The sequence below is a fragment of the Symphodus melops genome (genome assembly GCF_947650265.1).
Source record: "Symphodus melops genome assembly, chromosome: 10".
Classification (NCBI taxonomy): domain Eukaryota; kingdom Metazoa; phylum Chordata; class Actinopteri; order Labriformes; family Labridae; genus Symphodus; species Symphodus melops.
Window position 1 is genome coordinate 607,504 of NC_136700.1, and position 22,026 is coordinate 629,529.

General features: G+C 48.3%; 3 protein-coding genes across 5 annotated transcripts in view; all 3 read right to left on the reverse strand.

Annotated features, from left to right (window-relative positions):
• exoc3l2b (exocyst complex component 3-like 2b) overlaps positions 1 to 9,209 on the reverse strand; it is a 17,735-nt gene extending 8,526 nt beyond the window's left edge. The window contains 6 exon segments of the mRNA XM_079354046.1: positions 744 to 942; positions 944 to 983; positions 1,067 to 1,326; positions 1,328 to 1,375; positions 1,378 to 1,552; positions 8,970 to 9,209. Of these exon segments, the coding sequence (XP_079210172.1) occupies positions 744 to 942; positions 944 to 983; positions 1,067 to 1,326; positions 1,328 to 1,375; positions 1,378 to 1,545 (715 nt within the window). The 5' untranslated portion in view covers positions 1,546 to 1,552; positions 8,970 to 9,209.
• Positions 9,210 to 14,858: 5,649 nt separating this feature from the next.
• Positions 14,859 to 17,492, reverse strand: LOC306830532 (claudin-1-like). 2 transcript variants are annotated; one of them, XM_079354099.1, is made up of 6 exons: positions 17,205 to 17,492; positions 16,060 to 16,347; positions 15,809 to 15,973; positions 15,563 to 15,644; positions 15,354 to 15,470; positions 14,859 to 15,055 (listed from the first exon to the last, which is right to left on the reverse strand). In XM_079354099.1, exons 2-6 carry the CDS (start codon positions 16,274 to 16,276, stop codon positions 14,959 to 14,961), a joined length of 678 nt encoding a protein of 225 aa, XP_079210225.1. In that variant the 5' UTR covers positions 16,277 to 16,347; positions 17,205 to 17,492; the 3' UTR covers positions 14,859 to 14,958. The 2 variants fall into 2 exon arrangements, with proteins under 2 accessions (XP_079210225.1, XP_079210226.1); XM_079354100.1 differs by lacking the exon at positions 17,205 to 17,492 and having other exon boundaries at positions 16,060 to 16,358.
• A 66-nt stretch (positions 17,493 to 17,558) lies between these two features.
• Positions 17,559 to 21,785, reverse strand: parlb (presenilin associated, rhomboid-like b). Of its 2 annotated transcripts, none has more exons than XM_079354082.1 (10): positions 21,688 to 21,785; positions 20,708 to 20,924; positions 20,495 to 20,635; positions 19,932 to 19,980; positions 19,724 to 19,819; positions 19,474 to 19,623; positions 19,316 to 19,386; positions 19,128 to 19,229; positions 18,673 to 18,770; positions 17,559 to 18,365 (listed from the first exon to the last, which is right to left on the reverse strand). In XM_079354082.1, exons 1-10 carry the CDS (start codon positions 21,762 to 21,764, stop codon positions 18,242 to 18,244), a joined length of 1,125 nt encoding a protein of 374 aa, XP_079210208.1. In that variant the 5' UTR covers positions 21,765 to 21,785; the 3' UTR covers positions 17,559 to 18,241. The 2 variants fall into 2 exon arrangements, with proteins under 2 accessions (XP_079210208.1, XP_079210207.1); XM_079354081.1 differs by having other exon boundaries at positions 20,708 to 20,927.
• Between the last annotated feature and the right edge of the window lie 241 nt (positions 21,786 to 22,026).

A 22,026-nucleotide genomic window follows, 5' to 3' on the forward strand; every position in this document is an offset into this window, starting at 1 on the left:
TAACAGGGTGTGACTGAGAACACACACACACACACACACACACCCACACACACACACACTTACACACACTTTAATCATTCATTACAAAACAGCCTAAAGAGTAAACAGGGTGTGATAAACAATAGACTCCCAAAGGAAAGTTTCCAGGATCAGCCCACACACACACACACACACACACACACACACACACACACACACACACACACACAATACCAAAAGGGGACCATCTATTGACACCTACCAAGTGAGGACATTTTTTTTCGTGTCCTTGTGGAAACTTTTTATTATATAATCTCACAGAGGTGACCCTCACTAAACCAAGAGGACCATACCCTCTCTCTCTCTCGCCCTCTCTCTCTCTCTCTGTCTCTCCCTCTCTCTCCCTCTCTGTCTCTCTCTCTCTCTCTCTCCCTCTCTCTCTCTCTCTCTCTGTCTCTCTCTCTCTCTCGCTCTCTCTCTCTGTCCTCTCTGTCGCTCTCTCTCTCTCTCCCTCTCTCTCTCTCTCTCTCTGTCTCTCTCTCTCTCTCTCTCGCTCTCTCTCTCTGTCCCTCTCTGTCCTCTCTCTCTCTCTCCCTCTCTCGCTCTAAAGAGGGGACCACACCCCCAGAAGAGACGGAGACTTTAACCTCGGGGAGCCATTTTCTTTCATGAATCCTAAAAGTTTATAAAAGATGAAAGTGAAGATGATGAAGATGATGAAGATGACGATGTTCACATGAAAAGGTGAAGAAGAGTTTTCTGACCTGAAAGTGGCTCTCGAGGTTTCACCTCCTCCAGCGCCTCCTCCTGGACCGGCTGCTCCTCGGGACCCTGGGACGCGTGATCGGCTCCGGACTCCCTCTTCAGCTTCCCCAGGCCGACCATCTTGAGCAGGGACAGGCGGCGACTGATGGAGTCGCACTCGCTCTCCGTACAGTTCAGCTCGCCGTTTGTGAGCGACTCCCTTCCTGGAGCCCAGCGTGTCGCGGTACTTCCCGGCGAACCTGCGAAGAGACGAGGGGTTCAAGTTCTCCTCGTCACACGTTCAATCACTTCACACTCATCCCTCTGCCTGCTCTGTACTTACCTCAACAGACTGCCCTCGGAGCTCCGCCTCCCTCTCTTCTTCTTCTCGGAGGGGGACGGCGTGCCCTGCAGCGACCCCTGTGGCGAGGGCGTCTCGCTTCCTTTGCTCCTGCCGGACATCCTCAGGTTCTTCCCGAGCTTTCCCAGAGTCTTCAGAGGGGATTTGAACTTGAACGATCCCTTCCCTGAACTTCCACCTGCACTTCCCTTCTTCCCCTCGTTGGCCTCGTTCTCATCCTCCTCGTCCTCGAAGGGGTTGCGGGTCCCGTTGCACGTCGCCGTCGAGCAGCGAGCCGCCCGGTGACCAGTGGGTTGGGCGTGGTCTCCGTGTCCGTGCAAGCTGTCGCCGTCGTGGTCGAACGGGCTGTGCAGGTGGTGACTGGGGGTGATGTTGAGACTCATTCTGCGAAGGATCAAAGCGTTCTCGAGAGTCGGACCGCCGCCTTTCAGACGCAGCGGGAGGTTTTTAAAGATCGGCATGATGGAGCTGAGGGGCGAGAGAGAGGGAGAGAGAGAGAGAGAGAGAGAGGGATCAATAAAAGAGAACACACACACCTGAGAAACACACACCTGCAGGACGTTGCTAACAACATCCCTGATGAGTCAGTTAGTCTTTATGACAGCCGCACTGATAACAACGGGGTCAAACACGGTCACCATGGCAACGCATGATCCACGCCCTCTTCCTAGGAATCAAACTGATTCATTAAAGTTTGATGGATTACTGTTTAAAATAAACAGAGTTTATGATGAGTAAATCAAATCTAATATTCTGTGACTAAACTTTATTTACCTGTCAGACTTTTATGGAAGGAATTAGAAAATTAAGTTTAAAAAAAAAAAAAAAAACTGTAGAACTTTAAACGTACGAACGTCTCTTTAACTGTAAAGAGTTTCAAATCAGTAAATAAATAAATAAAGAGTTTAAACTCAGTAAATAAATAAATAAAGAGTTTAAAATCAGTAAATAAATAAATAAAGAGTTTAAAATCAGTAAATAAATAAATAAAGAGTTTAAACTCAGTAAATAAATAAATAAAGAGTTTAAACTCAGTAAATAAATAAATAAAGAGTTTAAACTCAGTAAATAAATAAATAAAGAGTTTAAACTCAGTAAATAAATAAATAAAGAGTTTAAACTCAGTAAATAAATAAATAAAGAGTTTATGGATTAAACAGAAGAAGAAGCTGAATTATATAAAGTGATGTGAACACAGTTAAATATTGTTAGCGTAGCTTAGCATCAGGACGGGCTCGTGTTGACGCCGGTCCAAAAAGAAGGCGGAGTCATGAACGCTTCATGCTAACTGAAGAACACTCTGTTTCAATGATCCACCTGATTGTTAAAGTTTAACCAGCTAACTGCTGCCAGGTGAAAACCCTGACTGGTCACCGTGGCAACCGAAAACACCTTTTCCTGTTTGCAGAGTGCAGATGCTCTCGGACGAGCCAAGTTATTGAAATACACCTGGAAACACCTGGAAACACCTGGAAACTCCTCCAGGATCCGTTAAAACAAAACAAACACATTTACAGATCAGCAGCCACACACAGCTGCAGGTTTCCATAGCAACAGCTAGGCTGCTTCACTGATGACTTGTGATGACTTGTGATGACTTGTGATGACTTGTGCTGACTTGTGATGACTTGTGATGACTTGTGATGACTTGTGCTGACTTGTGCAGACTTGTGCAGACTTGTGCGACACTAACAGAGCCGCTCCTCAGACAGAAGGTCAGCAGGAAGTGGCGGCTGACAGACCCCGCCCGGTCATAAATCGTCTGATATCTCGTGTGCCATAAAGACATAAAGTGATGAAACATTAACAGACAGGAAGTGTGAAAGCTGCGTCCACGTTAGAGACCACAGCAACACAAACATCCCTGACTCCAAGCAGAGCGGGGACGCTTCATGTCCCTTCTGTCTTCTTACTGTCCACATTTCAGATTTGGTCCATTTCCATCCAATGATCAGAAAAATTACAGATAATGTTCCAAACCCACCAAATCCATCAATCATCTATCCTTCATCATCATCAGGCAAGGGGCGGGGCTACAGCCTGGACTGCTCACCTGTCAATCACAGCGCTGACATACAGAGACAGCAGGTAAGCAGCGTGTGAGAGAAGCCACGCCATGCAGACAGGGATTCAAACCAGCAACCTCCTCACTGAGAGAGGACAGGGAGAACCACTGAGCACGAAGTTATAATGAATAACTTTAACTGTGTGTGTGTGTGTGTGTGTGTGTGTGTGTGTGTGTGTATGTGTGTATGTGTGTGTGTGTGTGTGTGTGTGTGTGTGTGTGGGGACCGGATGTTGTTCATGAGGTTGGTTACACCGTCTCACCAGCTCAGGACACACTGCTGCAGCCAGAAATAGACACAACACACACACAAGAATGAATGTATGGTACAGGAAAGACCTACACACACACACACACACACACACACACACACACACACACACACACACACACACACACACACACACACACACACACACACACACACACACACACACACACACACACACACACACACACACACACACAGGGCAAAGTGGGAAGTGATTCAGCGGCGTTGCTTCCAAAAATACCCAGCAGCCCCGGCGGCAGGCTCAGGAAACCCACGCGGAGCCCGGCGGCGCTCACACACAACCTGTTTTCTTCAAGAGGGTCGCAGGGCATCACGGAAGCTTCTGGACAAAAACAATCTGCGGAAAGGACAGCGATAGTGTGACGGGCAGAGGCGAGGACTCCTGGGTTTTTGACACTCACCGCTGGGCGGGGCCGGGTCACATCATCCACCAATCGGAAACAAATATGGCGGCTCGACCAAACGGACGGTTTAAAAAGTTCAAAGAAATAAAGTTGGAGCTGTGGCCTCGCTTTGCTCCGAGACGAGGAGACGCTGAATCGTCCTCAAGTGCTGCGACTGAAGTAAACCCCGACACCTTCCAAAAACACGACAGGAAGCAGCAGAGAAGAGCGCCCAGCGAGCACGCCGTACCCGAGGAACACCAGAGTGAGAACAAAATATGATGCTCACGCCCCTTACTCTTTATTCTATGTGACTCAGACGTGAATACAGAAGTCTTTCAACACACACACACACACACACACACACACACACACACACACACACACACACACACACACACACACACACACACACACACACACACACACACACACACACACACACACACACACACACACACACACACACACACACACACTCTCTGTTGTGCATGAGTCGACCCTCGATGAATGATGAAGGTGACGAGGTCGAGACCTCTCGACGTCACAAAACACAAACAGGAAACCAGGAAGAGGAGAAGATATCCAATCAGACGGAGGCACAAAGCTCAGCCTTGACCTGCAGTGGAAGAGAGAGAGTGTGTGTGTGTGTGTGTGTGTGCGTGCGTGTGTGTGTCAGATTATCAGGTGATGTGTGTCTGCTGAAGGAAACAGTGAGAACAGACGCTTCAGTCCAAAATAAAAACAGGAATCATTTCATAAAAGGAGCTGACAGCTCGTCCTCTTCCTGGTTTCCTTTTCTGAGCTGAGAGGCGACGCACGGCTGAGCTGAGACCACGGAGGAGCGTCCACCCCTGCAGCCCTGCAGCGTTCTGCCTGGCAGCCCTGTAGCCTGGCAGCCCTGCAGCATTCTGCCTGGCAGCCCTGTAGCCTGGCAGCCCTGCAGCCTGGCAGCCCTGCAGCCCTGCAGCGTTCTGCCTGGCAGCCCTGCAGCCTGGCAGCCCTGCAGCGTTCTGCCTAGATTAAGAACTCCAAAATTCTTCCTTTAAGGACTGAATGCAAACATCTTTTCAATGAACATCTTCATCTTGTTGTCAACCAATGAGGCAGCAACTTCCCCCCCAGCTGACCTTCTGCACACACACACACACACACACACACACACACACATACACACACAAAGATCATTTGTGTTGTGTTTACACACATGGTCTGTGCTGGAATGTTCCTGAGAATCTGCTGAAATGATAAGTGGACAGTTTGATGTCGAAACAAGAGGCTGTACATGTTTGTGGACGTCACACACACACACACACACGCTCACGCGCACACGCACACACACACACACACACACACACACACACACACACACACACACACACACACACACACACACACACACACACACACACACACACACACACACACACACACACGCTCAGAAGTGAGTCAGAAGAACTGGACCTAAAACAATCGACATCCTCCAGAATCTGTCTCCACTTTCAAACACTTGAACCAGCTCCTTGAGTTGAAGTCACTCAGCTGCACCTGAAGGGATCGGACTGAGGACCAATCAGAGTAGATCATTGACCGAGCCGAGCGTCTCTGACCATAAAACAACTTCAGCGGCTCCAAAGTCCCATCAGCTAGCTCAGAGCAGACTGATTATCACACGTTATCAAACCCTCTATTCAGACATCACGGCCCACTGAGTGAGGTCACAGTTACCCACGATGCATCTGTCTTTCATTAAGTTAAAAACTGTCCCGTCAGCGTCATCCATGAGGGGAAACAGCTGTGGAGAAAAATGTAATATTATCGTTTCCCCAAAGAGAGGAATGTGACCGGCTCGGGGTGCACGCAGACGTGATTTATGACCCGCTGCAGAACGTTCTGGACAAACCTCAGAGTTCATTTAAAGCAGCGACGGGCTGAGAAGAGACCAGCTCTCTTTTAACCTCCTGCGTTTAACGCTGTGTCTTAAAGAGACAGAATCATTAAAGCTTAGTCCATGTGTGTCCGTCTCTCAGGGGGAGGAGACGGCGTCCTGTCTCTTTATAAAGCGGTGACCTTTTAGCTGTTTACTCCAAAATGGCGTTTCTGGTTGACTGAAAACAAAAACGTTTTGAAAAGTGTTTCCAGACCAAACAGCAGCGTCTCCCTCATCGTGTCAACTGGCTGACACGACAGGCATGGCATGCTAGCTGCTAGCTACTCGCTGCTAGCTACTCGCTGCTCGCTGCTAGCTGTTGGCTGCTAGCTACTCGCTGCTAGCTACTCGCTGCTAGCTACTCGCTGCTAGCAGCTAGCTGCTGCGAAAAGGTCCTCCTGTTTGGATGGTTTTCACCTGGCCTCACACATACAGGTGTGCAGACTCTACAGGTGACACCTGATCTGACACCTGAACATAAACAGCTGAAGCTGCACCGTCAGCAGGAGTCCCCAACATGTCCGACCAGTTTCACCGCTTCATACGGACTCCTGTTTCAGGAGCAGGAGAACGCCTGACATGTGACCACGCTGCCCTGTCTGTCTCAGATCTTCACTTCCTGTCATCCATTCATCCCGTCTGTGTGACTCGAGGAACAGTCTAGGCCGAGACCAGGGTCATGGTTCAGACTCTGATCCTGGTCCGTCTCAACATCCTCGCTCTCATCCTTCACATTGGCAAACACACGTCGTGGCGTGCTGGTGAGTGATGTCATCACACTGTCGCTCGTGGTCGGTCGACCTGTGATGGTTATGACATCACAGCTGATAATCAGATCAGCTATAGAGAAAATGAGTCTGTTTAAATAGATATTGGTGCATTTCTACTTGATGCACTTCTGCCCAGTTTATCTGACTGGAGGTCAAAAGGTCAAAAGGTCAAAGAGGTTCACGCTGAATGACGAACTTCTGTTTCTCTGTTTCACTTCTTTAAAGGGACTTTAAATGTTTGAGTCAGCAGGTAAGAAACAGAGAGGACTTGTCGTTTCTTTTTCTTTATGAGGAGGAAGAGGAGGAGGAGGAGGAGGAGGAGGAGGAGGAGGAGGAGAAGGAGGAAGAGGAGGAGGAGGAGAAGGAGGAAGAGGAGGAGAGGGGAAACAGAGGGAAAAGAAAGTGTGATGGATGAATAGAGAGTGAGACTTTGATCTCTACACATTGTTGTTTGTCGACAGCTTAAATTAACACACACACACACACACACACACACACACACACACACACACACACACACACACACACACACACACACACACACACACACACACACACACACACACACACACACACACACACACACACACACACACACACAGTGAGTCAGCAGGCTGCACAGATGTAAACTATGTGCAGCCTGCTGAGAATGTGTCAGTGAACACAGCGCTGTGTGACATATAAAATGCTTTGGATTAACTTTAATAGATTGACTCAACGTGGATCCAGGAAGTGGATTGAATGCAGTGTGCAGTGATGGAGACAAAACTCAGACAGCCTGTTTACATGCTGCAGGCTGAACACATCTACTGGAGACATTTACAAAGTATCTTAAAGGAGCAGTCTGCAGCTCCCCCCCCTAGTGTTTAAAATGAGTACTGCAGTCTAAACTCTAATCATCACAGAGAGCTGTCTCCCCCCCCTCCTCTCACACAGCTCTGCATGTGGTGGACACTGTAGCTTCAGTGTTTAGCCAGCTCTGCATGTAGAGACACAGTAGCTTCAGTGTTTAGCCAGCTCTGCATGTAGAGACACTGTAGCTTCAGTGTTTAGCCAGCTCTGCATGTGGTGGACACTGTAGCTTCAGTGTTTAGCCAGCTCTGCATGTGGTGGACACTGTAGCTTCAGTGTTTAGCCAGCTCTGCATGTGGTGGACACTGTAGCTTCAGTGTTTAGCCAGCTCTGCATGTGGTGGACACTGTAGCTTCAGTGTTTAGCCAGATCTGCATGTGGTGGACACTGTAGCTTCAGTGTTTAGCCAGCTCTGCATGTGGTGGACACTGTAGCTTCAGTGTTTAGCCAGCTCTGCATGTGGTGGACACTGTAGCTTCAGTGTTTAGCCAGCTCTGCATGTGGTGGACACTGTAGCTTCAGTGTTTAGCCAGCTCTGCATGGGTCTGTAAAGCTTTCTGCGTTCTAACCTCTCTCCATGTTTCATCTCCAACATTGATCCTAGTTTGAGCAGCTTTCTGCTGCTGGAGCTTATTAGAAACATGCAGAGGCTTTTTAGCTCGGGTACAATCACTTCTATCTGAAGCAGTTCCACTGCCCGCTTCCATCGCTGCAACATCTGTTCACCTGATAACTGCTCTCATATCTGGCAAACCCAGGGGCGTCCAAAACGGCCTTCAAAGCCCCGCCTACCTTCTCTGGTCCAATCAGATCCAGAGCATTCAGGAGCAGAATCTAAAGTTAGAAGGAGGACATACTGGCTGCTGCATTGTTGTCAGAGAAGCTTCAACACAGCAGGTTTCCTTCATGATCACACACACACACACACACACACACACACACACACACACACACACACACACACACACACACACACACACACAGAGTCAGTTAATCAATGACTTTTCCTTCGGCCTCAAACGCACCATCTCAAAGTCACTCAGTGACAGAAATGTGCAGAGTAAGCGTTTATCAGAACCAGGATCAGGATCAGGATCAGACTGGGACTGAGGACCAGAAGAGAAACAGGGAGCCTCTCTCAGACTGGACCCAGAGCTGCAGAGGAGCTTTACTCCCCAGAAAACACTCAATAAAATCAAACAGATACACGCAGACACGCACTCAAAGACTTCATCCATAATAATAATAATCGATTAATCGATACTGTTAAAGAACCTGTTTGAATTTGCGTCACTTTTTTAGTAATAAGACCAAAAAAAGAAGGAACAATTAGTTTTTTCAGCATCGTTTTTGAAATAAATTTGTGGACATTTGAACGCGTCACCTTGGGCTCCTGAGAAGGACATTTCTATATTTGATCAAATATCAGTATTGATCACTCTGCAGCTCTATATGGTTAAAAACTCTCCTCAAACATTAAATGAAGATCCTCCCTGTTTCATCAAATCAGGTTTTCTTTTAAATAGACTTTGGTGACTTTAAATAAAAGTCCAGGTCTCCCTGCATCAGCAGCAGCCGGGTCTGAGTACTCACAGCGGGGAGCCATGGTGGCGGATCAGCGGGTCAAACTCTCCTCAGAAGCCGGGCTGAAGGGTCTGAAGCCGGGCTGAAGAGTCTGAAGCGGCGGTCACAGAGTCAGAGGGTCCAGAGCTGCTGCACACACACACACACTCACACACTCCACCAGGGAAGTGAGCAACTCAACAAGTCACCGGAGAGAGACTGGGCTCAAGACAGGGAAGGACCTGCTGCACGTGCTGCGTTCAGGGGCGGTCGGACACGTCGGTATTAATCAGGGAGTGGGGCATTAAACACGCCTTAAGGGCTGACAGGTCAGTTTTAACTTTGACAAAACTGAACCTGCAAAGTTAGATTACTTAAACGGATTAATTAGAGCCTGTGATCTGTCTGTATTGTATCTCACACATATATGACACACACACACATAAGACACACACACATATATGACACACACACACATATATATTCTGCACACAGACAGTAACTTCTGTACTTTCTGTGTTGTTGTCACAAAGGTAGAACAACAGTTTGAGACTGTCAGGGACAAAAACAATAACTCAAAGTGGGCGTTGCTAGGCAGATTAAGGATTATGTTTCAGACATGAAATCCTTACAAACGCATTTCTTCGTCCTCAAAAACTCCAGAACACAGAAACAGAACACATAGAAACAGAACACATAGAAACAGGGCCCAGGTTTAATGTGGCACCCCTCTTTTAAAGGAGCAGTGCGTATAGACTGGTTTAGTAATGACGTATTTGTGTAGGCCAACCCGAGAAAATGGCGCCGGTGGTTCATACGTAAATTCATTTTTTGCATTGGATTTTGTATCATGCAGAAAATAATCTGTGTGTCAAACACACGTTTCTGATGCTGTTTAGTTCAGCTGATAATCTTTACAGATAAACATCATTTATATGAAGTCTGAAGAGTTAATGCAGCTGAGAGAAGTAAAACGCTAACATTATGCTACAAGCTAACTACACCGCGGTCGGTTTATTATGACATCACAACGTTATGCTTCATCGATCTAATCAGCAGATTTGACAAGCTAGCTAAACGTTAGCTTAATAAGTTGTTTATGAACCTAATATTTACAAGAGCAGTGAAAAACATGACTAGAGGCTGTAAGGAGGATTAGGGAGAGAGTTCCCGGCGTGATGACGTTTAACGTCTCCATGACAACCACTGTAGTTTCAGTTAGCTACTCGTTAGCAACCGCCGTTTAAAGTTTGCGTAAAAACTTTAAAATTCCCAAGTGTTGGTCTTAGCTAACGTAGTTTATCTCGTCTAACAAAACATCAACATCTCTTCAGCTTGTGTTAACCACAGACCTTATTTCAGTCTAAACACAAACACATTCAAAATCCACATTTAGACTTTTAGAGTTAGGAACCCACGGCGCTAAAATGCTAACTCACTTCCTGGTTTTAGGACTCAAATCTACACCAGTCTATTAATGTAAACGTGGCCCCTCCTCCTGGGCTGATCGTCCCCGGAAACGCACATTTAATGCAGTACGTAGCGTGCACGTTTACTGCTTAAACCTACACTGCAAGCTACCGCGTGCTAGCACAAGCTAGCTGCAAGTGTTTGTCATCTGCTGCTCCTTAAGAGCCCTAAAGCAGGTGAACGCCAACCCAAGGTTAACCCACAGCTCGGGATGACAGGAAGAGAGCGGGTGGATCTCTTTTTAATTTCAAAAGGATCAAAGCTACAGCTCTGATATCTCAGTGTGGTTTGTGATGGATTTGAAACAGCTGACATCATCAGACCCAGAAATGAACTGGGCCTTATTTATTGAATATTTACAGAGAGGATCACATGTATGCAAAATATCATCAACACATTAATCTCTGAGTTAAAGTAAAATATTTATCTGTTCCTTCAGTTATCTTTATTTATTTCTTTTCTACTCAGGAACTGAACATCATGTCCACGTGTGTCGTATCCAGTGTGACGCAGAAACCAGCATGAGAAGCAGGACGCTCAGCGAGACGTACACGATTAAGGTTGTTAAACTCCTACAGTTCTCCATGTCCCCATTACTTTCTATAAATGGTCACCTGGGAGTTCTTCATGGCTCTGAAACCAGCGGAGGGGGGGGGGGGGGGGGTTAAAGGGGGGGATCCAGGGTCCTGCTCAGGTTTTCAGTCACACCCTCACTTTCCATCTCAAACTACTTCCTGTTATTTGTATTTTTATTAATCACTGTCGACCAATCATTTCCCCGACAGAAATAACCTCATTCAACAAGGGCGTAAAGGCAACGGTCTGTGTGTGTGTGTGTGTGTGTGTGTGTGTGTGTGTGTGTGTGTGTGTGTGTGTGTGTGTGTTTGTGTGTTTGTGTGTTTGTGTCACATTCCTGCACCTCGGAGTCATCAGTCATCTGCTATACACACACACACACCTCACAAAGAGCCGACACAATACTCATTAACTCTGCTACACACACACACACACACACACAGTCAGTCATGTCAGTGTGTGTGTGTGTGTGTGTGTGCTGTCATACCTGTAAACGTGACATTGTGGGGACATTTAATTGTTTACACGTTACAGGGACGGGACGCCTTGAAGGTAAATTATTTTAGTCTTCATGCTGTTTAAATTCAATCTTCTGTACATGTCTGAATTTATTGGCATGTTACCAAAGATTGTAGCTGAAGAGGTCTGCACGCCACAGTCTAAGCCCCTCCCACTGGCTCCAGGTGAATTCTCCTGATGATATCGTGCTGCCTTCTCTCAGTCAGCTCTCTCTGACTCTCTGCAGGAGGAACATTCAGCTGAACTTTTAGGAGTCTTGTGAAGGTTTGAAAGCAGTTTTAGATTTTGTCCCCTGAAGGAGGTCTGACTGACATGATGTCTAAACAGCTCTGTGTCCCCACGACGTCACGTTTACAGGTATACATGTACACACACACTGACCTCTGCAAACCTTCTCTGAGTCCCCACAAACTGCTTGAATTTGACATCAACTCACAAAAAGAGAGAAAGCAGAGCACAGGGCGGGGACCCACAGAGACTCTCCTCTGGTTTAAGTCTCCTGTCCTGCATGTCTTTCCTTACTTCGTCCTTAATCTCTTCTTAAAAAAGAAAACAAGGGAGAGTGTGTGTGTGTGTGTGTGTGTGTGTGTGTGTGTGTGTGTGTGTGTGTGTGTGTGTTTTATCATGAGCATTAATCAGTGAGGACGTCTTCATCTGTGTCGTTGTACCGTGGAGAGAAATCTGATATCTTTATCTTCCCACAATCTCTCCCTCCTTTTGTCTGATCCCAGAATGCATGTCCATGGGGGCTGTTATATAACACACACACACACACACACACACACACACACACACACACACACACCAATCAATCAACTCAAAAAGCCTCCAAAGTTTCCCAACACCGCTGCATGTTGTAATACTGTCAGACTCTTTAAACACATTACACAGACATGAGTCCAAGTGCTGATTTGTTCTTTCTAAATGACTCTACAGACGAGGCGCTGACGGGTCCGTTTGTCTCTGAGGTTTCACAGCGTTCTTGTGTTTCGGGTCATCGTGTGTTGAAACGAGCGTTCAAAGCGAATGTTGCTCCGCTGAATCAGCAGATATTTTTAAAATGAGAGTTTCTGGTTCCTTCAGGTCAGTGGGTCAAAGAAAGAGAAGTTGGTACAGCCGGGCGCGCCCAAAGAGATGTTTGACCCTCTGAGAGGTGAACGGGCTAACTGAAGCTAACTGAAGCTAACTGAATAAGCCCCGCCCTCCTTTCATATCTGCCTGTATTTCATGCAGCTCCTGGTTTACATAGTCCGACATTATCCGTCGACCTTTTAAAATCAACGGGCCTGACCAAGACGTCAACACGCCAAACACGAGGGTCGACCGGGAGTCCCCGACTCTGTCCTCCCCCCCGTGTTCTGTCTCTCAGTCTGAGTCAGTTCACACGCCGCCGCCGCCGCTGAGAGCAGAGGGAGCAGCTTGGGGTTCAGTGTCTCGCCCAATGACACGGCGGACATGTAGCTGCAGGAGCAGGGGATCGAACCCCCGACCTCCTGGTGGAGAGACTCAACCGCTGAGCCACAGGTGTAAAACTGGACGGTGTTGTCATTGCTTGAGTTAAGGCGGGAGGATGTTTCGGTTCAGCTCGGACTGACGGGTTTATTTTTAGCTGATTTCAGGAAGTTTGTTGGAGCTCAAAGAAACGAAACACAAAAGTGTGAATGTGCAGGAAAAGGGAAATGATCAGATCATCAGCAGAGACACATGTCCTCTGATCTGTCTTTACTCAGACTGAGGTTGTCTTTCAACCTGCTTGTCTTCACTTCTGTCTTAATTCTGAGTTTTCTCAACATGAATAAAAAAACATCATAATTATAAAAGGAACTTTGTTCAGTGTGACAGATTCACAGGTTTGTGTGAAGCAGCTGAGCTGAAGGAACGAGTCAACAACAAACAGTCTTTAAAAAGACGAGAGCTGGATTTAGATTTTAGAGAATCAAAGAGACGACTGGTGTGTGTGTGTGTGTGTGTGTGTGTGTGTGTCTGTGTGTGTGTGTGTGTGTGTGTGTGTGTGTGTGTGTGTGTGTGAGAGGGCGACCGGTCCGATGCATCCTGCAGATGTTTTCAGGATCAGGATCACAGCCGGGTCTGGTTGGCATGCTGAGAGCTGCATTATGACCAAATCAGGACAAACTACAGTAAAGTGCTGTAAAGTGCTGTAAAGTGCTGTAAAGTGCTGTAAACACAGACATGTTGTCGAGGTGATGACATAAGTGAAGCAGCTCATGGTCAGATTTCTCCCACAGAAGAAGAGGAAGTCTGACTCCATTAATGACATAATGATCTCTTCCTCCTGCTCAGCTCCTGAAACACACTCTGATCCATCCGACCTCACAGCTTACCTGCAGCTGCAACCATCAGCAAACTGATGGTCAATAATCAATAATCAATAATCAATAACTAAAGACTCGTTCACACACAGATGAAATGAAGCAGCTCTTACCTTATTCTGCTTCTGTAGAGCTCAAATATAATCCAGAGCTTCTCACCACTGTGACATCTGTGTGTGTGTGTGTGTGTGTGTGTGTGTGTGTGTGTGTGTGTGTGTGTGTGTGTGTGTGTGTGTGTGTGTGTGTGTGTGTGTGTGTGTGTGTGTGTGTGTGTGTGTGTGTGTGTGTGTGTGTCTGTGTGTGTGTGTGTGTGTGTGTGTGTGTGTTGTACTCCTGTGTTCCTTATTCTTGCTTGTTGGCTGTAATCTTTATGTCACACAGATGTTCTCCTGCTTCTCTCCCATCTGTGACTTGCTGCAGGTTCCTCCTCTCTCCAGGGTTCTCCAGGGTTCTCCAGGGTTCTCCTGTGCTCTCCTGGTTCTGCTGTGTTCTGTATGAAGGGCTTGCTTTCTGTCCGTCTCCTCTCGCTCCTCGTTGGGAGTTCTGCTCCGAGTTTCCTGTTTGTTTTATTTTCTAGCTGCATCAGGAAATGGTCATCTTTTCCTCTTCCTCACCCCCCCTCCCCCCCCCCCCCTCACTGACGACCCCCAGCTACACACACACACACACACACACACACACACACACACACACACACCCTGGCCCTAGCAATGGGACAGATTTCTGTCACTTACGCAGCAGCGCCCCCTGCTGGAGATGGACAGAGCTGCTCTTTGACTTTGATTGTAAACACAGCTCTGACAACAACACAGCCTGCAGGACTCCAGCTTCTCCCTCACACACACACACACACACACACACACACACACACACACACACACACACACACACACACACACACACACACACACACACACACACACACACACACACACACACACACACACACACACACACACACACACACACACATGAACTCACGAGGTTGGTTTGGTACACGTGTCCATCTCATGATGCATGTTTTTATTTTTATATATTCATGTTATAGTGAACATGTGACATGAAGAGTACAAAACACACGTTTAACTTTAGGTCTAAAAAAAGATGCAGGAAGCTGAAGACGTTCAGACGTAAGCTTTGGAGCTGCCGCTGTCAGAGGTCCGGGCGGTTCTGTAGATGTTCTGACCCGAGCTCGTCTTGGTGAAGTTGTATGAAAACTGTCTGCAGGAAATCACAAAATGACAGGACAGAATCACACAGTCTGTTTAACACAGAGTGATTTAAAGGACCTTTAAAGGACCAATCAGTGAGCTGCAGTACCCATTTTAAACACTAGGGGGCAGAGTTACTGCTCCTTTCATCAGTAGATTTATTTTAAGCAGCTGTTACATCACTCTCTGTTTGTGTGGAATTGTTTTCCCCAGCAGTAAAAGAGGATTTAGTGGTGGATTAAGAAACAACGCCCCCCTGTGGACAGACTCCAGTACTGCACCCCCCATGTGTGGTGCTGTGTGCTTACCGTGGGGAAGGAGGGGAGGGGTCTCTCCTCCTGCAGGAGCAGCAGAGCATCGATCCCCCCAGTACAGCCAGACAGGAGGCAGCCCAGCCCAGGTAGAGACCAGTACCCAGCTCGAACCTTCAGCAGCGACACACACGCGTTAGCACACTGGAGCAGCAGGAGGTCAAACACACACACACACACACACACACACACACACACACACTGACCTGACTCCTCCGTAGAGCGGGTTGTTGAAGTCGTGGATGACTCTGCCGGCGTACCAGGACACTGCGATCAGAGTGAAGACACCTGTACAGGTAGCAATTCAAAGGTCTGACTGCTGGTTTGTTTTGGTCTGAAAGTTGCCTTCAAAACAACTAGCTTAGCTTAGCTTAGCATGACGAGCAGGTTAGCATCAGTTTTCTTCAAGGACTTTGACACAGTTGACCATCGGAGGTTTGAAAGTCACGAACCTGACAGGATGAACAGGACGCCTCCTGCCAGAGCGATCTGCTCTTTGACCTGCTCAGAGGTTCTGCCGATCTTGGTGCACTTGAGTCCGAGCACCGAGACGATGATGGAGGCCAGACCGATCAGCAGGGACAGGATCATCAGAGCTCTGCACGCCTGCAGGTGGACTGTACAAACAACAGAGTTTCATATGAACGCTGTTTGTAGCTGCACACTTCAGAGTTCAGATTCTGTCTGTGTGATGAGTCCTCACCCGGCAGCCCCAGAACCGTCTTGAACTTGCTGCACTGAATGGAGCCCATGGAGGTGGCGGCGCAGCTCATCCACAGACCCTCAAACTGCCACTGACTGCTGCTGACCGACTCGGCCTGACTCCTCACCTTCCACACCTGAGAGGAGGTGCAGCTGGACTGCAGACACCAGGACACCACGCCCAGAAGCAGACCCACCACCTGCAGGCCCACCGCCATGATGCTTCAAGTCCCACCCCCTAAGACACACACAATCAGACTCCTGGAACGCCTGGAAAAACCTGGAACACCTGGAAACACATCAGACGGTGTTTAGCTCACACTTGATCTGCTTTCAGTTTCAAAAAGCAGAAACTTCCAGCACAAAGAAAAGTTAAAGTTTCAGTGGATAAAAAACTGCAGTTCCTCCAGTGTCCACTAGAGTCTGTCTCCTGCAGTGAGTCAGTCTCCATAGAGCTCTATGTTAAAATGTCCAACTTTACAGCTGCAGTTCCTCCAGTGTCCACTAGAGTCTGTCTCCTGCAGTGAGTCAGTCTCCATAGAGCTCTATGTTAAAATAAGCCTTTGATGTTTGTGCTGTTGGAGCTTTTTGGAATCTGTCTCTCTGTGAGTTTTATCGGACTAACAAACCATCTCTCGAGTTGGAACTCCACTTTTTAAAACTAGCAACATCACCACGTTAGCACGATTAGCCGCTAATCTGACTCTGTGAGAACCACCCCACCAGGACTGTTAGCTGAATGAGTGTTTGTCACAGGATGTTTATATCTAAAACTGCTCGCATACTTACACACTGCTTAGGTTGTTAACTCAACAGTTAGCATGCTGTTAGCTACATGCTAAGATGGCGATCCTACGTGTTCTGGTCAGAGCTACGTTGGATAAACTCGAATGGAGTACAATAATAAAGCTGCACATTTTGATTCATTTAGCGCCCCCTGCAGACTCATCCTGGGATTACTCAAACACACGTTTGCCCCGCCCTCGTATCCAAACATGGTCCCGTGAACTCCAAGGCAGTTGTGAACTCAAAGGTTGACGTCGGAGTGGCTCCATCCATGACTCTTTAGTTTCATTAACAACATGTCAGATAAAAGCAGGAAGTTCTATCAGAGTGATTTTCATCCCCTCAGATTTCATTTCTTACCGTGTGAAGTCTGAAGGCGTTTGGCGTCTCTTCTCTTCAGCCGTGCGTCCGTGATGTGGACGGTCTCTGGTCTGATCCTCTGAAGGTCTGTCGGTCTTCAGGGTCGATGAACTCAAACCGCCGCTGAGCACACACAGATATCGACGTATCCCAGAGTTTCACCTGTTTGTTTTCAGGGTCCTCAAAATCCCCCGACTGGAAAATCACGCTTTAACTGATCCTGGTTTATATTGGATTGAGATTATTGGTTTATGGTCTTTTTATTGCTGATCAATCAGAATGATACTGAAGTCAGTTTGGAGCCGACTGACGTCTCTCATGAGTTTCTATTCAAACAGAAACCGGCCAATCAAATGGTTTCAAGAAGGCTTTATTAAAAGGATATCCAAAGAGATTCTGACAGGAAACAAAGTTCAAAACAGAAATATTTTCAAAGTAAAACAAATTGATAATTGATCAACAAAATGTCTTCAGTTCAGCTTTAGATTCAGATTTAACAGCTGCATGAATGTGGAGACTTTATTCATTGTGATGGATGTTGAAGCGTCCTGTGAGATCCGTGGCGATCGACCAATGAGACACGGCGCCATAAAAAACTAAATTAAACACTTGATCAAACATGAAACATTTACACGCCGTGTGTGTGTGTGTGTGTGTGTGTGTGTGTGTGTGTGTGTGTGTGTGTGTGTGTGTGGACGTCTCGTGAGCTCGGATCAGTCACAAACTCAACTCTGTGTTTGTTTGTGGACTCTGAACTGTCCATGTTTGCAGGTCAAATTCATCCCTCTGTTTTAAAGAGTGGACTTCAGCTCGTCAGGTGACCTAACCCGTCTCCATGGAAACGACCCTCCGACTCTGTCCTGCACATTTCTTGTCTTTATAAATATGAACACGTGTTATATTCAAGTCCTCGGGTCCTGAGGAAGACGAGCGGTGCAGCTTCTATTCAGTCCTCTGCACGTCTGTACATTTTATACACTCCTCACAGGCCCCGCCCCCCTCACAGGCCCCGCCCCCTCCCGCGGCGCTTTAGGGTCCTACACCGCCCCTCCTCCGTCAGCTCCTCCGCCCGGCCCCCCTCGGGTCCTCAGGTCGTGCCACAGCTTCACAAAGGGCTCTCGGTTCTTCCAGATCATCTCGTGACCGAACAGGACGTACCAGCTGCAGCAGAGAGGGAGCAGAGAGCATGATGGGAAATCTCTTAGATATGAAATCCACCAATCAGAAATGCATAATGAGGAGCGTCCTGATCCTTCATGTCTCTGTCATCTAGAGACAGAATAATGGACTTTAGCGCCCCCCTGTGGACAGACTATGAATGACGATCATGACTCTGAACCTTTAAACGGATCCTGAACCGATCCAGAAACAACTGATCAGAATCATCAGAATCAGCTGATGGCGCCGTTTTCCTCAGATGTGATTGGTCGAAAAAAAAAAAAACAACAAAAAAAAAACACTGACTCACATTCCAAAAGCGGCTCCTGCTAAATGTGCGGCGTGGTCGAACATCCTCCATCCCAACACCACACCTGCCGTATCTATGGCAACGATGGCCTTCAGAGCCTGAGAGAGAGAGAGAGAGAGAGAGAGAGAGAGAGAGAGAGAGAGAGAGAGACAGAGAGAGAGAGAGACAGAGAGAGTAATAAGAAACAGAAAGACAGGGGGGGGTCAGGTGTAGTGGGGGGGTGTCAGGTGTAGGGGGGGGGGTCAGGTGTAGTGGGGGGGGTCAGGTGTAGTGGGGGGGGTCAGGTGTAGTGGGGGGGGGGGGGGGTCAGGTGTAGTGGGGGGGTGTCAGGTGTAGTGGGGGGGTCAGGTGTAGTGGGGGGGGTCAGGTGTAGTGGGGGGGTCAGGTGTAGTGGGGGGGGTCAGGTGTAGTGGAGGGGTGTGTGTCAGGTGAGGCGGGGGTGTAGAGGGTCTCACGTTGCCGGCGGTGAAGGTCAACATGGGGAGGAAGATGATGCCGAGTTTTGCTTCGGGCATTTTGGTGCAGACGGCAGCGAGGACGGTCATGATGGCGCCGGACTGAAAACAGGAAACAGGTGAGTCTGTTTATTTCTGTTTTTTCATTTTAATAAAGATTTTTAAAAAAGACAGCTGTAGTTACTCACGGCTCCCAGAGACGGGCCGAACCTCCCCGTGGACACCTTCCCCAGATAACTGCCGAAGGACGAGATGACACCTGAGGAGAAGAGAGGACGTCAGATCAGCGTCACGCTCTAACACCCGGGTCAGCTGACATGTTGCCCCGTGTGGCGAGGTGCGGCACCTGCAGACAGGTACACGGCCATGAACTGCTCCCTGCCCAGCATGGACACGGCGCTGCCGGAGAAGCTCCACAGGACGTACATGTTGGCGGCCATGTGGAAGAAGGAGAAGTGGCTGAAGGTGCAAAGGATCATGGGAGAGAGCAGAGTCTCTGCAGGGCGACAGGAGGCGGGGTCACACACTCGGGTTGTTGCCATAGTTACACACATATCAAACTGAACACAAGCTGCTTTGTGATTGGACGGACTCACTGGAGGCGGGGTCTGCTGTGAAGTACTTGATCATGAAGCGCTGCAGAGACGGTATCTTCCAGCAGCAGAACACGACGGCGTTGATGGCGATGATCCCTGCGGCGGGAAACACAAGCAGACGTTAGCGTTCTGAAACGTGTGTCAACCGCTGATGACAGAGTCGCGGCAGAATACCGGCGCCGCTGAGATGTGCGTGCCGAGGACTCACCTGCAACCGTCCTCTGGCCCTCACTCAAGCTGTTCCACCATTGGTTGATCTGATAAAAACAACATCCAATGAGGTAACAGACAGTGAACCTCACTATGCTAATGCATCCTGTGACATCACACTCCTGTGACATCTGAAGGGGGTGATGTCACAAGAGTGTGATGTCTGAGGAGTGTGATGTCACAGGAGTGTGATGTCACAGGAGTGTGATGTCACAGGAATGTGATGTCACAGGAGTGTGATGTCTGAAGAGTGTGATGTCACAGGAGTGTGATGTCTGAGGAATGTGATGTCACAGGAGTGTGATGTCACAGGAATGTGATGTCACAGGAGTGTGATGTCTGAGGAGTGTGATGTCACAGGAGTGTGATGTCAGAGGAGTGTGATGTCACAGGAATGTGATGTCAGAGGAGTGTGATGTCAGAGGAGTGTGATGTCACAGGAGTGTGATGTCAGAGGAGTGTGATGTCACAGGAGTGTGATGTCTGAGGAGTGTGATGTCACAGGAGTGTGATGTCACAGGGGTGTGATGTCAGAGGTGTAACTCGACCCCGCCTCCTCACCTCTTTGCGGGCGTCCCCTCGTTTCTGAGGTCTCAACTTCTCCAGCCAATCAGCTCGGAGCTCGTCGAAGTAGCCCTGCACTCGTGATTTGAGGGACTCGTACTGCCAGATGGCGGCCGAGCCGAAGGAGCAGCCTGTAAACTGACATGGAGTTAGCACCTGTCTGTGATGTCACTGATGACATCATCAAGACACAGGTAAAAATCCCCCTACCCCGATGGTGAACACGAGCGGTTTGATGAGCCGGCTAAAGGGCTGGGGGGAGCCATGGGGAGTCGGATGGTCCCAGCTGGGGGTGTGGGTCCGGCGCTGGACAATGGGCTCAGAGGATTCTGTGTGGGGGGGTACTAGCTCCTCCTCCACCTTCTTGGGTTCTGGTTTCTTGGCAGATTTCTTGAAGCCGCATCGCTGCTGGAAGCTGTGAGGACACCTGCTGGATGGGAGGGGAACTTCATCAACAAAGATCCCAGTCTAATGACCTGGTAGTTTAGACCAGTACCAGGTCCCAGTCTCATGAACTGTTAGCTAGGATCAGGACCAGGTCCCAGTCTGATGACCCGTTAGCTAGGATCAGGACCAGGTCCCAGTCTGATGACCTGTTAGTTCAGATCAGGACCAGGTCCCAGTCTGATGACCTGTTAGTTCAGATCAGGACCAGATCCCAGTCTGATGACCTGGTAGTTCAGACCAGTACCAGGTCCCAGTCTCATGACCTGTTAGCTAGGATCAGGACCAGGTCCCAGTCTGATGACCTGTTAGCTAGGATCAGGACCAGGTCCCAGTCTGATGAGCTGTTAGCTAGGATCAGGACCAGGTCCCAGTCTGATGACCTGTTAGGATCAGGACCAGGTCCCAGTCTGGGGTTGTACAGTACAGGGTTTAGTGGTGGTATTGTCAGTCTTTATGGGGATGTTACAGATAAGTGATTATCTCCTGATAAATCTATATTTAATATTTATCTTAAACTTCATGATGATCAACCTCAACAGACTTAAACAGCAGTTAGCTCTGTTAGCCACACGGCTAATGTTAGCCACACGGCTAATGTTAGCCACACGGCTAATGTTAGCCACACGGCTAATGTTAGCCCGCTGTCACCGTTTAAAGCGGCTGACAGAGAAGCTCCGAGCAGCGGGGGAGCGTCTGTCTGACAGCCGGGGGAGGCAGCCTCCACCCCGGCTGTGGTGACTTACCGGCCGCCCCTCGCGGAGCTCCGTAACACCTCCTCTCTTGTTAGTGTGAGCAGCACTGAGCAGCTCCTCCACGCCATCACGGAGCTCGGTGACCCCGGTGAACGGAAACTCTTATGAAGAGTTATGACAGCGCCGCCTGGAGGACAGAGATGGGTACTGTCTGCAACACTGTACAAACAACGAAATTTTCCCATTTACAAAGGTAGCGTCAAAAACTCACCTGTGCATTTCCGGAAAATACTTTCAAAGTAAAAGAAAAGTGAAGCGAATTATATTTTTTATCCAAGTGAACGTGTTCCTTGTTTTATTCATTAATGAAATAAAGACAACATAAAATAG

Bases quoted from the DNA above. Each gene is read 5' to 3' on its own strand.
- LOC306830532 (XM_079354099.1), bottom strand. From the start codon at position 16,276: ATGGCGGTGGGCCTGCAGGTGGTGGGTCTGCTTCTGGGCGTGGTGTCC. The intron at 15,974-16,059 runs GTGAGGACTCAT...TTGTTTGTACAG, and splicing joins GACGGTTCTGGGGCTGCCGG to TCCACCTGCAGGCGTGCAGA. The intron at 15,056-15,353 runs GTAAGCACACAG...GATTTCCTGCAG, and splicing joins CCCTCCCCTCCTTCCCCACG to ACAGTTTTCATACAACTTCA.
- parlb (XM_079354081.1), bottom strand. From the start codon at position 21,764: ATGGCGTGGAGGAGCTGCTCAGTGCTGCTCACACTAACAAGAGAGGAG. The intron at 19,387-19,473 runs GTGCCGCACCTC...TCTTCTCCTCAG, and splicing joins GGCCGTGTACCTGTCTGCAG to GTGTCATCTCGTCCTTCGGC. The intron at 19,230-19,315 runs GTGAGTAACTAC...TCCTGTTTTCAG, and splicing joins TCGGCCCGTCTCTGGGAGCC to TCCGGCGCCATCATGACCGT.